Genomic DNA, 12,037 nt, shown 5'->3' with positions numbered 1-12,037 from the left:
TTTTGCTATTTCTGCAGAGAATTTTGGTAAAAATCTGCGGATTTCTGCGGAATTATTTTGGGAGTATCCAGCGGAGTGTCATAACTAAAACCTTAATATATGAAATAAATAGTAATAAATTACAGAATAAAAACTGAATAAATTCAGATTTACACATTTACTCAAGTAAATAAACAGAATTAATGATGGGCTAAAAATCTGCAGAAATCTGCAAAAATCCGCAGAATTCAGAGTTCAGAGTTCTGCGCGGGCAGATTCCATGTGGGCCTACTGATGACAGGTTTTTGAATTATTAAAAATAATGTACACCTGAGGTGGTGATCCAGCCAAAACATGAAGCAGAGTGTTGATTCATTTTTAAAAACTCAATGGACCAGTGTCAATTATTCCACTTATACTAGAGTCATCAGACAAAAGTGACTGGGATTCATTCACTAAACAAGCCTATGATTTGAGTGATATGTGCATACGGTCATTTTCAAGATAAATCATGATTCATCAAAAACTTTTGTACGAAAATTTATTGTAATTGTATGAAAACAATTCAAGAAAAGCTTACTCCACATGTATGCAACAATCATGTACCCCCGGGGGCTTATAAGGATGTATAAAGGACCCTACCCTAAAACAAACTTATACAATTTTCTTGAATTGTACACACTGTGAAAAATGTTGGGTTCCACACAGTTGATCTGTGTTGGGACAACATGAAGGAATTAAGTTAACTTAATTGTTTTTAAAAATTTAAGTGGATTGAACATAAACCAATTAACTTGTCCCCAAAAAAATCCACAATAAATGTGTTGTTTCAGCTCATTTTAAATAAGTAGTTTAAACAAACAGCAAGTGCTATTCTTTTTTGTAAGTGCAGGGTGGTAATAATAACTTGACATTAAAAACTGATAATACAGTTTAATTAGGGGTCCAAGACAGGTAGGCTCATTTAAGAGACTTTGAATCCACTAACAGAACAATGAGTTTATGAACAAGCTCATGTGCGCTCACACGTCTTGTGAATTAGGTGGAAAGTTTTCATGCAAGTTCTACTGAACATATAAACATGTAAAATGTACACAATTATTACTGAATTAAACCCACTGTTCAATACATTTGTCATCTGTTTTGATTTGTTGTTTGGTATTTGTAGGCTGTAAAATTATTTGAAAAACAAATAATAATAATAAGTTGGTATAGTTTTATAGACATGTAAGGCTGCGTGTCAACTAAAGTGTTTTTGTGTAGCAGAAACACGAGTACTGTTCTTAAAATGCTCAGCTGTGAGCACTTTGCAGTGCAGCACTTTTTTCAGTCAGTTGCTATGAGGCAAAGTATCCCTCCTGTACCGTTACAAGTTAAAAGTCTGATCATATATTTACAGTTACGTAGTATAGTCCAGCCCCGTCTTTCAATGTAATTGTATGGTGCAGCGTTTTTGTGCTTAGTGCAGACCATAAAACGGCCATGCAAAAAATGCGGCACCACCATTGACAACAAATGCTCAGCTTGAAAAAATGCTTGGGTGAACACGCAGCCTAATGATGTCAAAGATGATGCCTGGAACTACTATAGCTCAGCGTTGATCAAAAAAATATATTTCACAGTTTTGATTGTTCATCAGCCAATCAGAATCTAGCATTCTGCCGCTCTGCTGTGTATGCATTAGTGAAACTGTGTGTGAGGAGTCTGTGCATTACCGTGGCCAAGTCAAGTGGTGTCTGGCCCTCCTGGTTCTTCATGGTGGGGTCAGCCCCGTGGGCCAGCAGCAGAGCACAGAGTTGTGTGCGGCCCTTTTGTGCAGCCTCATGAAGGGGTGTGAAGGCCCATTTATCAGTGGCATTTACACAGGTGTTATACTTGATCAACAGGGCTGCGATATCCACATGCTGAAAGAGAAGACACAGGCTAATTAGGAAAACTCTTGCAATCTTTAAAGGGATGATTCACCTGAAATAACTTCTGCACATCTTGACTTCCATACAACAGAAACAAATTTAAAACAACCCGAGGGAGAGTAAAGGACTATGATGACTAAATGATGATTTATTTTTGCTGCTTCAGTGTACAATTTTGTAAATAAAATCTGCAGATTTATGTGGAATGATTTTGAGAATATAGAGGCTGAAATTTTTTTGCTTTATTATTTCCCAATTTCCAATTTTGGTAACTCTTTATTTTGATTGTCCATTTGAGTATTATTAGACTGTCTGCTTAATATCTGCTGATACTGACAATTCAACAGACATTTAACTGACTATAAGAAACTTTGCAAGTACATGTCAACTTATACTAACCCTAACCACAAACTAACAGTCTACTTATAATCTAATAAGAATTAGTTGGCATTGCAATGTAACTTAAATTCAACAAACAGTCCATCAAAATAAAATGTAACCTCAATTTTTATTGAGGTTAATAAACCTTATTAAGGTTTATTAAGGAAATCCATTAACCACTTTTTTAGTAAAAAAAAGCTACATTACCTTTGTCATATAATACACCCACATTAAAGTAAAATTCTATTGTGCATAAATAATAAAAACATTTGCATACTATTGCATAATATTAATAATAAGATGAATTGATTGATAATAATAATATTAATAATTATTATAAAAATGAAATATACACACATTTACACAAGTAAATAAATATATCGATAGACTCTAAAAATCTGCAGAAATCCACATATTTCTGTGGGCGCAGATTCTGAGTAGACTTGATAATGACAAAAAGAATGGTTCTGCTGCATTTCTCAAGTTAAAATCATATTCAAAATAATGTAATATTACACTTGAAACTGAGATTTCTTTTTTTTTTTCGCTGAAATCTTTTGTACGATTAAAAATATATGTAGAGTTCAGATGCAAAACCCTCTAAATCCATCAGACCTCTATTTTTGTAAATGAACATTTTCTATCAGGCCCCTATAATTAGGCTAAGAAGTTTCATTTGATAGATAATGAAAAAGTTATTAACTGTAAAATAAAATATACATTTTTCAAAAAAGTCACTTTAGACAATTCTTTGGTTTTTAACAAGGTAGACTTTTTTTGCGTCAAAACCAGCTAAATCCACTTGTGCTTTTTTTTTTTTTTTTTTTTTTAACAAATACCTCTAAATCCAGCTATTGAGCCAAGACATTATAATTAGTTAAAAAATCAACTAAAGATACAATTAGAAATTATTTTACCAAACATAAAACACATTACACAAACCAACTAAAATTAAAAATACATAAATCTGTCAAGTAAGTGGCGGCTCATTCCACTGTGGTAACCGCTGATAAACCAGAGACTAAGCAGAAGTAAAATGATTTAATGAAATCTGTCAAGTGCGTGTATTAATCAATAAAATTATTAAATCTTGACATTAATTAAATCTTAATCTGTTGTCATTTCTGATATTTGGGATTTAGATTTAATGTAAGTAGAGCAATGTATACTAAGCTTGTTAGATAAAAAAAAATGAAGTGTAAAAACATTGTGAAACATCAATATCTGTGCATTGTCCATTAATAAAAAAAGTAATATAATTTATTGAAGTAATATAAATTATGTATAGTTTAATACATTATATTTATCTTTTAAAACATAGCTCACATAAGTAAATAAAACACAAGGTAGGCCTACTGTGCAAAAAAAGAGATGTCTCTCAGACACTTTTAAAAGCTGTCACTCTTTTTTCATCTAATATTTATCCTCATAGCATCGATGCAGGATAAAGGAACAGCATCTTAACTTCATCTTTCAAGAAATGCAGTTGTTGTTTAATGTATAGTATATAGGACTCATTCCAAGTAGTGTTGCTGTGCAAAAAAAAACGTTATGAATGCATGCTACTCTTCTGACTGTACAGTGTTTTCTTTTTCTTATAATGCAGACTTTTGAGGTAAGGGACGTTTTCATTTGCCATTCACTGACAGTCAGACAGGCTCATGCAGTTCATCAAATTACATATTTGAAAATCAGAATCGAAAGTGGAATAAAACAGTCTCCTCATAAAAGGCGCTGTATCAGCGCACCATAACATTGAAATCATATGATTCGATTCACGCTTTCTGATTGGTTTTCGGGACATATCGGCTTCTGCTGCCAAAGGCAAGTGGCGTTTAGAGGCTTTTGCATACAAACTGTTATTTCTGAATGCGCTGAAGCTGGGATTTAGATGATTTGAAGCAAGAATATTTATTGAATATGTACTACGTGCCTAAAGTATTCTATCAATGTCGTTAGCTCATTTTTGGCGAAGGAGGTGTTTAGCGGCTTTTGGACCTGAACTCTTCATATTTTGTTATGGTTGTATTTTGGATGAATAATATAAATTAGTTTTTATTTTAAAATGGCTTAATCAAACAGATTAAATGTTTTGCCATTTGATTCATTCATGCATGCATTCATTCACTTGTAGTTTTATTTATGTATAGTGGTGTTGCAATAGTATTGATGATAATAGTTATATATATCAAAAATATCACTATAAATATGCAGTATAATGTACTGACGATAACCATATTTAATAAAAAATACACATACAATACAACAATCAAGTTAATTCTCTTATATGTTTAAGATAATATGAATATTTTGACTCATGTTTCACCTATTTTATAGCTCTTTCATCTTTATTTAAAATTAATTTATATATTTAATTACCTTTATATACTCACTTAAAACAGTTGGGTTAATAATAACCCAACAGGTCGTTGATGGGTCGTTTTGGCACCAACCTGCTGTTGGGATATTTTAACCCAATCCATTAACCAGTTGTTAAGGTTAACCCAAAAATATGGATTACAAAACTTATTTATTTGTGCCAAATAAATAAGTGGCTATATAATAATAAATTATTATTATTATTATTATTATTATTATTATTATTATTATTATTATTATTGTGTTGATGTCTCCGCTGGGTCTTAAAGGCGAGAATGACGACCAAATGTTTCAAATACGTGTATCACTTGTATTAAAAATTTTTTAACCCAATTGGTTGAGTTATTTAAAAATAACCCAATAAAGGTTTAAAATAAGCCAACAAAACACCAAATATTTTTAACTCAACCATTGGGTTAAATAACTAACCCAACGATTTTTAGAGTGTAACAATAACAACACTAAGGGTGACACAATGAGAATAACCACGTTGCATCTTTTGCAGTTTTGGCTAGACTATCCCTTTAAATGCCATATGAGAGCTGTTCTAACTTCCAATGGAGTTTGCAGGACAAAACAAACTTGATATTTGGCCAACTGTGAGTAGTGATGCGCAGTGTGTGTCTGAGCTGTCCTGAACCAGCCTCCCATCAGCAGCAGTGGTGACTGTATGAAACTGTGATCAGCTGGCGGTGTTTGTCGAACACTCTCAGTCTCTACACAAACAGGCCGTATATGAACAGAGGGAGGCGCACTCAAGGTCAGCCAGCATCGGCCGGCTGCCAGCTCTCCTCCAGCCAATCAGCAAGGCCCAGGCAACCTGCCACTACACTCCCAGCCAATGAGAATCTCACAACTGCAGTCACAGAGGTCCTGTTTCTTGGATGGCAACAGAGCGTATGGGAGTGCAGTGAAGAGTCTGGCTAGTTCTGATCCAGCATGTTTATGTAACTGCAATCTGCTCCCTTCTATCTGCATTCTCTAATCACATCCCCATAGACCTCCAGAGGGCAGATGCTGATAAATACCCCCAGCCAGCATCACCTGATATGGGTTTTCCCTGAATATGATTTCCAGAAAGAGTAAAATCCCGTATTAGAATTGTTCTGTGCTGAGTGGGATTAAAGGGTCAGTTCACCTTTGAATTATAGCTCTGCTTTTTTTTACTTAACCTTAATCAGTGTGTCATTTCAAACCCAGAAGAAATTAAATCATTTTTGGAAGGCAAATGACAATAGTTCAAATTAAAGGTGAGAGATTTATATCCATCCATTAAACCTACATACATTAAACCTACATACATTTACATACACACACACACACACATACATACACACACACACACACACACACACACACACACACACACACACATATATATTTATATAATTTTTTATTAGAAATTATAATGACTTAGAAAAGTCTGATATTCAGCCAATTTAACTTATAACATGACTGGTATGACATGAACTTGAGTAAATGATGACATTTTCAGTTGAACTAAAAGGGGATGCATCATGCTTATTACAAATTACAAATTCATATTCATCTTTAGAACCTATAGAGAAGTACTGCATCCATCTTTTATATTATCTTCGGAAAATTCTTCCGTTTTTCAATACTTTTAAGACAAAAGACTTTCTCTGAATATTTTTTACAATTTCTAATAGAGAGAATTTACTTGTCATCTATCTGGTTAAACAGCCACTTTCATGTAATTTGACAGAAGCGGATGAATTGACATGTACAACCAGCAGCTTTAATCTCCATTGAAGTGCATGGGGTTGCAGCATCTCATGTCATAATCCAGACTGCAGTTGTGGAAATATAAAGTGATCTTTTTTTAAATAAATTATAAGTTGAACAGCTGAAGTATTTAAAACTTGCATGTCAGGGTGTACTCTGACTAGGTATAGTTTACTTGAACAATGCCGAAGAATGGTTGTCCCCCCCTCCCCTCTCCCCCGACGGCCTGCACTTACACTGTATTCTTTACCTTCCGACCCTGAGCACGCTTGCATCATCAATGATGTGACTGTTCAGTTTAGCAGGAAGAGAATCGCTCTCGCTCAGCACAGGGGAGATTTCTTTAGTTATATTGCTTTAATCGTTTAAGAAGCAGCGACACGCAGTCAAATATTTTGCCAAACAGATCCACAACTCTTGACACTCATAAGTTGTCATAAAAATCATTGTGCCGCACTTATTAGGTTTGCTGAAGGTGTAGCTGATGTGCAGCGAGGGGGTTGCGTCTTAAATAAACTATGTCAGTTTGCGTTCATTGAAAAGTAAGAATGATTAATAAATCCATATAAACCAGTCTCTTAAAAGTGACGTCGCATCTTGAGTTTCGGGCTTAGGTGCACTTTGCACTTACACTACAAGCGTACCATGCCAAAGCCCAACCGAACCACTCTCTGGCACATCTTTTTCAACCGAGCCAGGGCCAGCCAACTGAACAGCGCCTGGGCCCAATTTGGAGCACTCACACTTGTCAAACAAATTGGGAAACGCGACTGGGCAAGGTTCAGATATAGTGTGATTTAGAGTTGTCAGAATACTGGAATTCTATAATAATCAATACTGAAATTTAAAAAATATCCATTACATGCATACTGGGAAATGGACGATTGGTCTCGAATTCCAGTATCGTGACAACTCTAGTGTGAGTGCACCTTTAAATGGTTACATTTTCAGAGAAAAGCACTCATAAAAGAAGTTCCTCCCTCCTCCATATCCCAAAGTCAGACTCAAAAATTAAATAAATAAATTTTTTTTAAACTACTTACTACCAGAAAGTACAATTTTTGGAAAAAAAAAAAAGTCTGTGTTAGGCCGAAATCATTTTTGAAGCTTGACGCAATGCTTGAGCATGAGGGTCCAACTCTTTAACATTGTATATGTTACTCTGAACGCATGAAATAGCATTAAACCACCCTCTTTTAAGTCTTGTCTGCTCACAAATGGTGTTCTCTGCTTCTGGTGTGGAAATGCAACTGAAACCATCTAAAATAATCATGAGCCGCAGCGATGCATTAAAAGTGCAGAAGCCAAGCTTCTGTGGGCAGACCAAACACAGATGTCCAAACACTTTTTGCATACGGCCACACATTGATTTCAACAGTAGCAGAAAATGCTGCATCAAAGCACATATGGGATCAGGTAAAGGTTTGCATTTGTTTAGTCTTGATAAAAAATACATGGATTATTCAGCATCTACATCTGTTTGTTTGTATCTGCAGCACCAGAGCAAGGTTTTCAGAGACCTGACACAACACTGGAGGCATGACACGTGTCTCCTTAACAGATGTCTCTATGAATTCATAATCGCACTGAAATACTCCTCTTTTTAATCAGCAATTGCACTCACCCCGTACGAGGCTGCGTTGTGGAGGGGAATAAGGCCACCTTTGTCCTGTGCGTTAACGTCTGCTCCATGCTCAAGTAAATACTCAGCTACCTCCAGATTGTTATAGCCAGCTGTAGAGGAAAAAAAAGCAGAGAAATGTAAATCCGTCTGCCTATAAACCATCTGTTATCACAGACAAGTCAGCAATCCATGGCACATGCACACGTTTGAAACTTTGAAAACTAAAAGAGCTAAAAACATCTTTTCTGCTGCAGCAAATCACAAATCATGAAGTAACACCAATGTGCAGGTCATTTAATAATCACCATAAATTATGAAGAAGTAAACAGACGAGCGCTATTGAGAATCATTACAAACCTGAACACCGCAAAATCTAATTTACATGAAGATCAGGATCACATTTACAATGAAAAATGCATCAAATCTGGAACTGAATCCAAACTGGGGTATAAACCACTTCAATCATTTGTAGTCTGTCAGATTTGCTAAACACCACTGCATGTGGAACAAGTATGAGATTTCAATCTTTTTTCAAACAAATAATTAGAAAGTACATTAGGGCTGCACAATGTATCGTAGCAGCATCAAAGTTTGAAGGTGTAACAAATATTAATTGTGTTTAAATATTCATAAAGAATTCAAACGATTTATGCAAAAAAAATAATTTAATCTTGTTTCTAGTCCAAATATCTTAATTTCACCTTAATTTCAAAGCGAAAACAAGATTATTTTACTTAACCCATTAGCAGTTAAATTTGCTTGTTTTCATTAAAACTTCTTTTGAAGGGAAAATAATTCTGACTAATTTCTTCTGATGTTAAAAACAAAACAATATTTTTACTCGATCTAAGAATTATTAGATACTTGTGACCAGAAACGAGACAAAGCAAAGTAAGAACTTTGCTGAGAACTATGAAGAAGTAAGAACTCTGCAAAGTAAGAACTGTTAAGACTCCCCAGAAAATCATCAAATAGAGCTATTCAAACCATCTTGTAAAACTCTATTCATATGGCAACATTTAATCACAGTATTCCAATATCAGATTTTCCAATATCGTGCAGCCTTAGTGCATCATAATCTATTAAGTAATTAAAACAGTGGAGATAAAAGGCCAATAATCAGACTTGCTTTTATTGCAGAAACTGGAAGCTAGTGGTAAATTAAAATTTCAGCAAGTTGTGTTGCTATTGCTAACTAAACCCCCAACTAAATCTTTAATTTAAATAAAATTAAAATAAACTAAAATTTTATTAGACAAAAAGGCTATAATTACAAGTAAATTTGAAAAGTTGCTATTAAATTAAACACTACCAGCAACTTGCAGCTGCTTTTCACCCTGGGCAGTAAGTGGAGTCTCTAGAAGTGGCCTTCCCACCTTGAGATGGCTTATGTCACATTAATTAATGAGATTTACTGACTGCAAATGAGTTTTCTTGCTTTTGATATAAACATTGTGGAAGGAAAAGATAAAACATAAATGGAATCAATCCATAAAACTTTTAATTACAAATATGAGTAAGAACAAAACCTGTTCTGTCATTTCAGCTATTTACACTGAAAAAAATATTTCTACAGAATTGTTGCAAACAATTTATATGGGTCGAATTTAAAACTTAAATTAAAAAATATTGTAAATCCAAGGAATCATCTTTAAATCATTTAATTTGGTGTATCCTGCGGCAAATGCGGGTCTGTGTAAGTCTACAGCACGAAGAATACAACCGGCTGCAGGAGCAGAGAGCGGATAACGTAAACTCTACTGATGCTTGTATTGGCTGTCGCTTGGGAAAGCCAGTCTTCATTTGCCTAAAGTTAAAGAATTCTCAACTTTGTAGCATCTCTTTGTACTTGTTACTTGTGTACAGTAACTGGAGATCGCTAACTCTACACTGAAATGAATGGGTATGCTGTTTTGTCACTGACAGGGTAAATGGGGCTTAACATAACTAAAGTACTAAAAATGATCAAACCCTTAAATAAAATTTGGCCAATCAAACATACGGTATTCAAAATGATTAAACACAAAATCACTAAAAGGGAAAATAATCTAATGCTAAGCAAAGATTATTTTAAAAATCTTGTAGAACTAAAAACTAATGAAAATGGCAAAGGCACATGACCAAAATAGAAAGAAATAATAAAAAATAATAATTCATGAAAACAAAAAATAGAAAATTAAATCTAATAACTGAAAACTGTAAAAGTACACTGTTCCTATTCATTTTTACGGATTAGTCTTATTTATTTAATTATTATTATTTTGCTCTTAAAAATGTTTTAATTTATAATGTTAAACAAAATAAATAAAGATATATATGCCTCCTCATTTATTTCATTTTTTGTGTTGTGTATGACCTTGCTCAATGAGCATGAGCAAATAGATTGTGGCTTCAGTGTCGCATTTCAATTACTTTTTATTTCACATGATTTTTCAGGGCTCAACACTAAGGATTTACCAAATATTTCTCTAACCACACCAAAAAATAGCAATAATATAAATTCTTAGCCCCAAAAAACTAAGCAAAAGAAAGCAGGTGAAAAACATACTGTGTGCAATATTAAAAGGATGATTACGTAAAAGGTTTACATTTACATTTACATTTAGTCATTTAGCAGACGCTTTTATCCAAAGCGACTTACAAATGAGGACAAGGAAGCAATTTACACCACTAAGAGCAACAATGTATAAGTACTAAAGGCAAGTTTCAGGTCTGTAAAGTCTAAGAAGGGAAGTGTTAGTAATTTTTTTTTTTTTTTTTTTTTTTTTTTTTTTTTTGTACAGTTAGTGTGATATTCAAATAGGCAATTGCAGATTAGGAAGTGAAGTGGAGACTAAATAGTTGAGTTTTTAGTCGTTTCTTGAAAATAGCGAGTGACTCTGCTGTTCTGATGCAGTTAGGGAGTTCATTCCACCAACTGGGCAGATTGAGCGTGAGCGTTCGCGAAAGTGATTTTTTTCCTCTTTGGGATGGAACCACGAGGCGACGTTCATTCACAGAACGCAAGTTTCTGGAGGGCACATAGATCTGCAGAAGTGAGTGCAGATAAGAAGGTGCTAGGCCAGAAGTCACTTTGTAGGCAAACATCAGAGTTTTGAATTTGATGCGAGCAGCAACTGGCAGCCAGTGCAAACGGACTAGCAGCGGAGTGACATGTGCTCGTTTAGGTTCATTGAAGACAACTCGTGCTGCTGCATTCTGGAGCAGTTGAAGAGGCTTGATAGAGTTAGCTGGAAGCCCAGCTAGTAGAGAGTTGCAGTAATCCAGTTTGGAGAGAACAAGAGCTTGAACAAGGAGTTGAGCTGCATGTTCAGATAAGAAGGGTCGGATCTTTCTGATGTTATGGAGTGCAAATCTGCACGATCGAGCAGTTCTAGAAATGTGGTCAGAGAAGTTTAGTTGGTCATCAATCGTTACTCCAAGGCTTTTCACCATTTTGGATGCAGTAATGGTTGCCCCATCCATCTGGATTGAAAAGTTATGGTGTAGAGTCGGGTTGGCAGAAACTACAAGCATTTCCGTTTTTGCGAGGTTCAGCTGAAGATGATGATCTTTCATCCAGTGTGAAATATCCAACAGGCAGGCTGAGATACGAGCTGGAACCGAGGGATCATCAGGATGAAAAGAGAGGTATAGCTGGGTATCATCAGCATAGCAGTGGTAGGAGAATCCATGTCTCTGGATGACTGGTCCTAGAGATGATGTGTAGATGGAGAAGAGAAGTGGCCCAAGAACAGAGCCTTGAGGTACCCCAGTGTTTAGATGCTGTAGGTTGGACACCTCTCCCCTCCAAGACACCCTGAATGACCTGTCAGAGAGGTAAGATCTGAACCATTGTATAACAGTGCCCGCAACGCCCAGTGACTCAAGCGTAGATAGCAGGATCTGGTGGTTGACAGTGTCAAAAGCAGCTGACAAGTCCAGCAAAATGAGGACTGATGATTTAGAGTCTGCTTTAGCCAGTCTGAGATCCTCCACGACCGAGAGCAGGGCAGTCTCAGTTGAGTGGCCTTTC

At 35.3% G+C, this 12,037-nt stretch overlaps 1 protein-coding gene across 6 annotated transcripts in view; it reads right to left on the bottom strand.

The window, feature by feature from the left end:
- tnksa (tankyrase, TRF1-interacting ankyrin-related ADP-ribose polymerase a) overlaps nt 1-12,037 on the bottom strand; it is a 174,393-nt gene that overhangs the window by 23,078 nt on the left and 139,278 nt on the right. For all 6 annotated transcript variants that reach the window (XR_015520199.2, XR_015520200.2, XR_015520201.2 and 3 more), the window contains 2 exons: nt 8,023-8,132; nt 1,695-1,883 (listed from right to left, as the gene is read on the bottom strand). Coding sequence is in view for 3 of the 6 variants with exons in the window: in XM_087301060.2 (XP_087157186.1) it covers nt 1,695-1,883; nt 8,023-8,132 (299 nt within the window). In the remaining 3 variants the exon portion in view is untranslated. The remainder of the gene's footprint in view (nt 1-1,694; nt 1,884-8,022; nt 8,133-12,037) is intronic.

This window comes from Danio rerio, chromosome 21 (assembly GCF_052040795.2).
Source record: "Danio rerio strain M-AB ecotype USA chromosome 21, GRCz13ab, whole genome shotgun sequence".
NCBI classification, from domain to species: Eukaryota; Metazoa; Chordata; class Actinopteri; order Cypriniformes; family Danionidae; genus Danio; species Danio rerio.
Note: the sequence above shows the minus strand (reverse complement) of the source record. Positions and strands in the feature narration are given on the sequence as shown.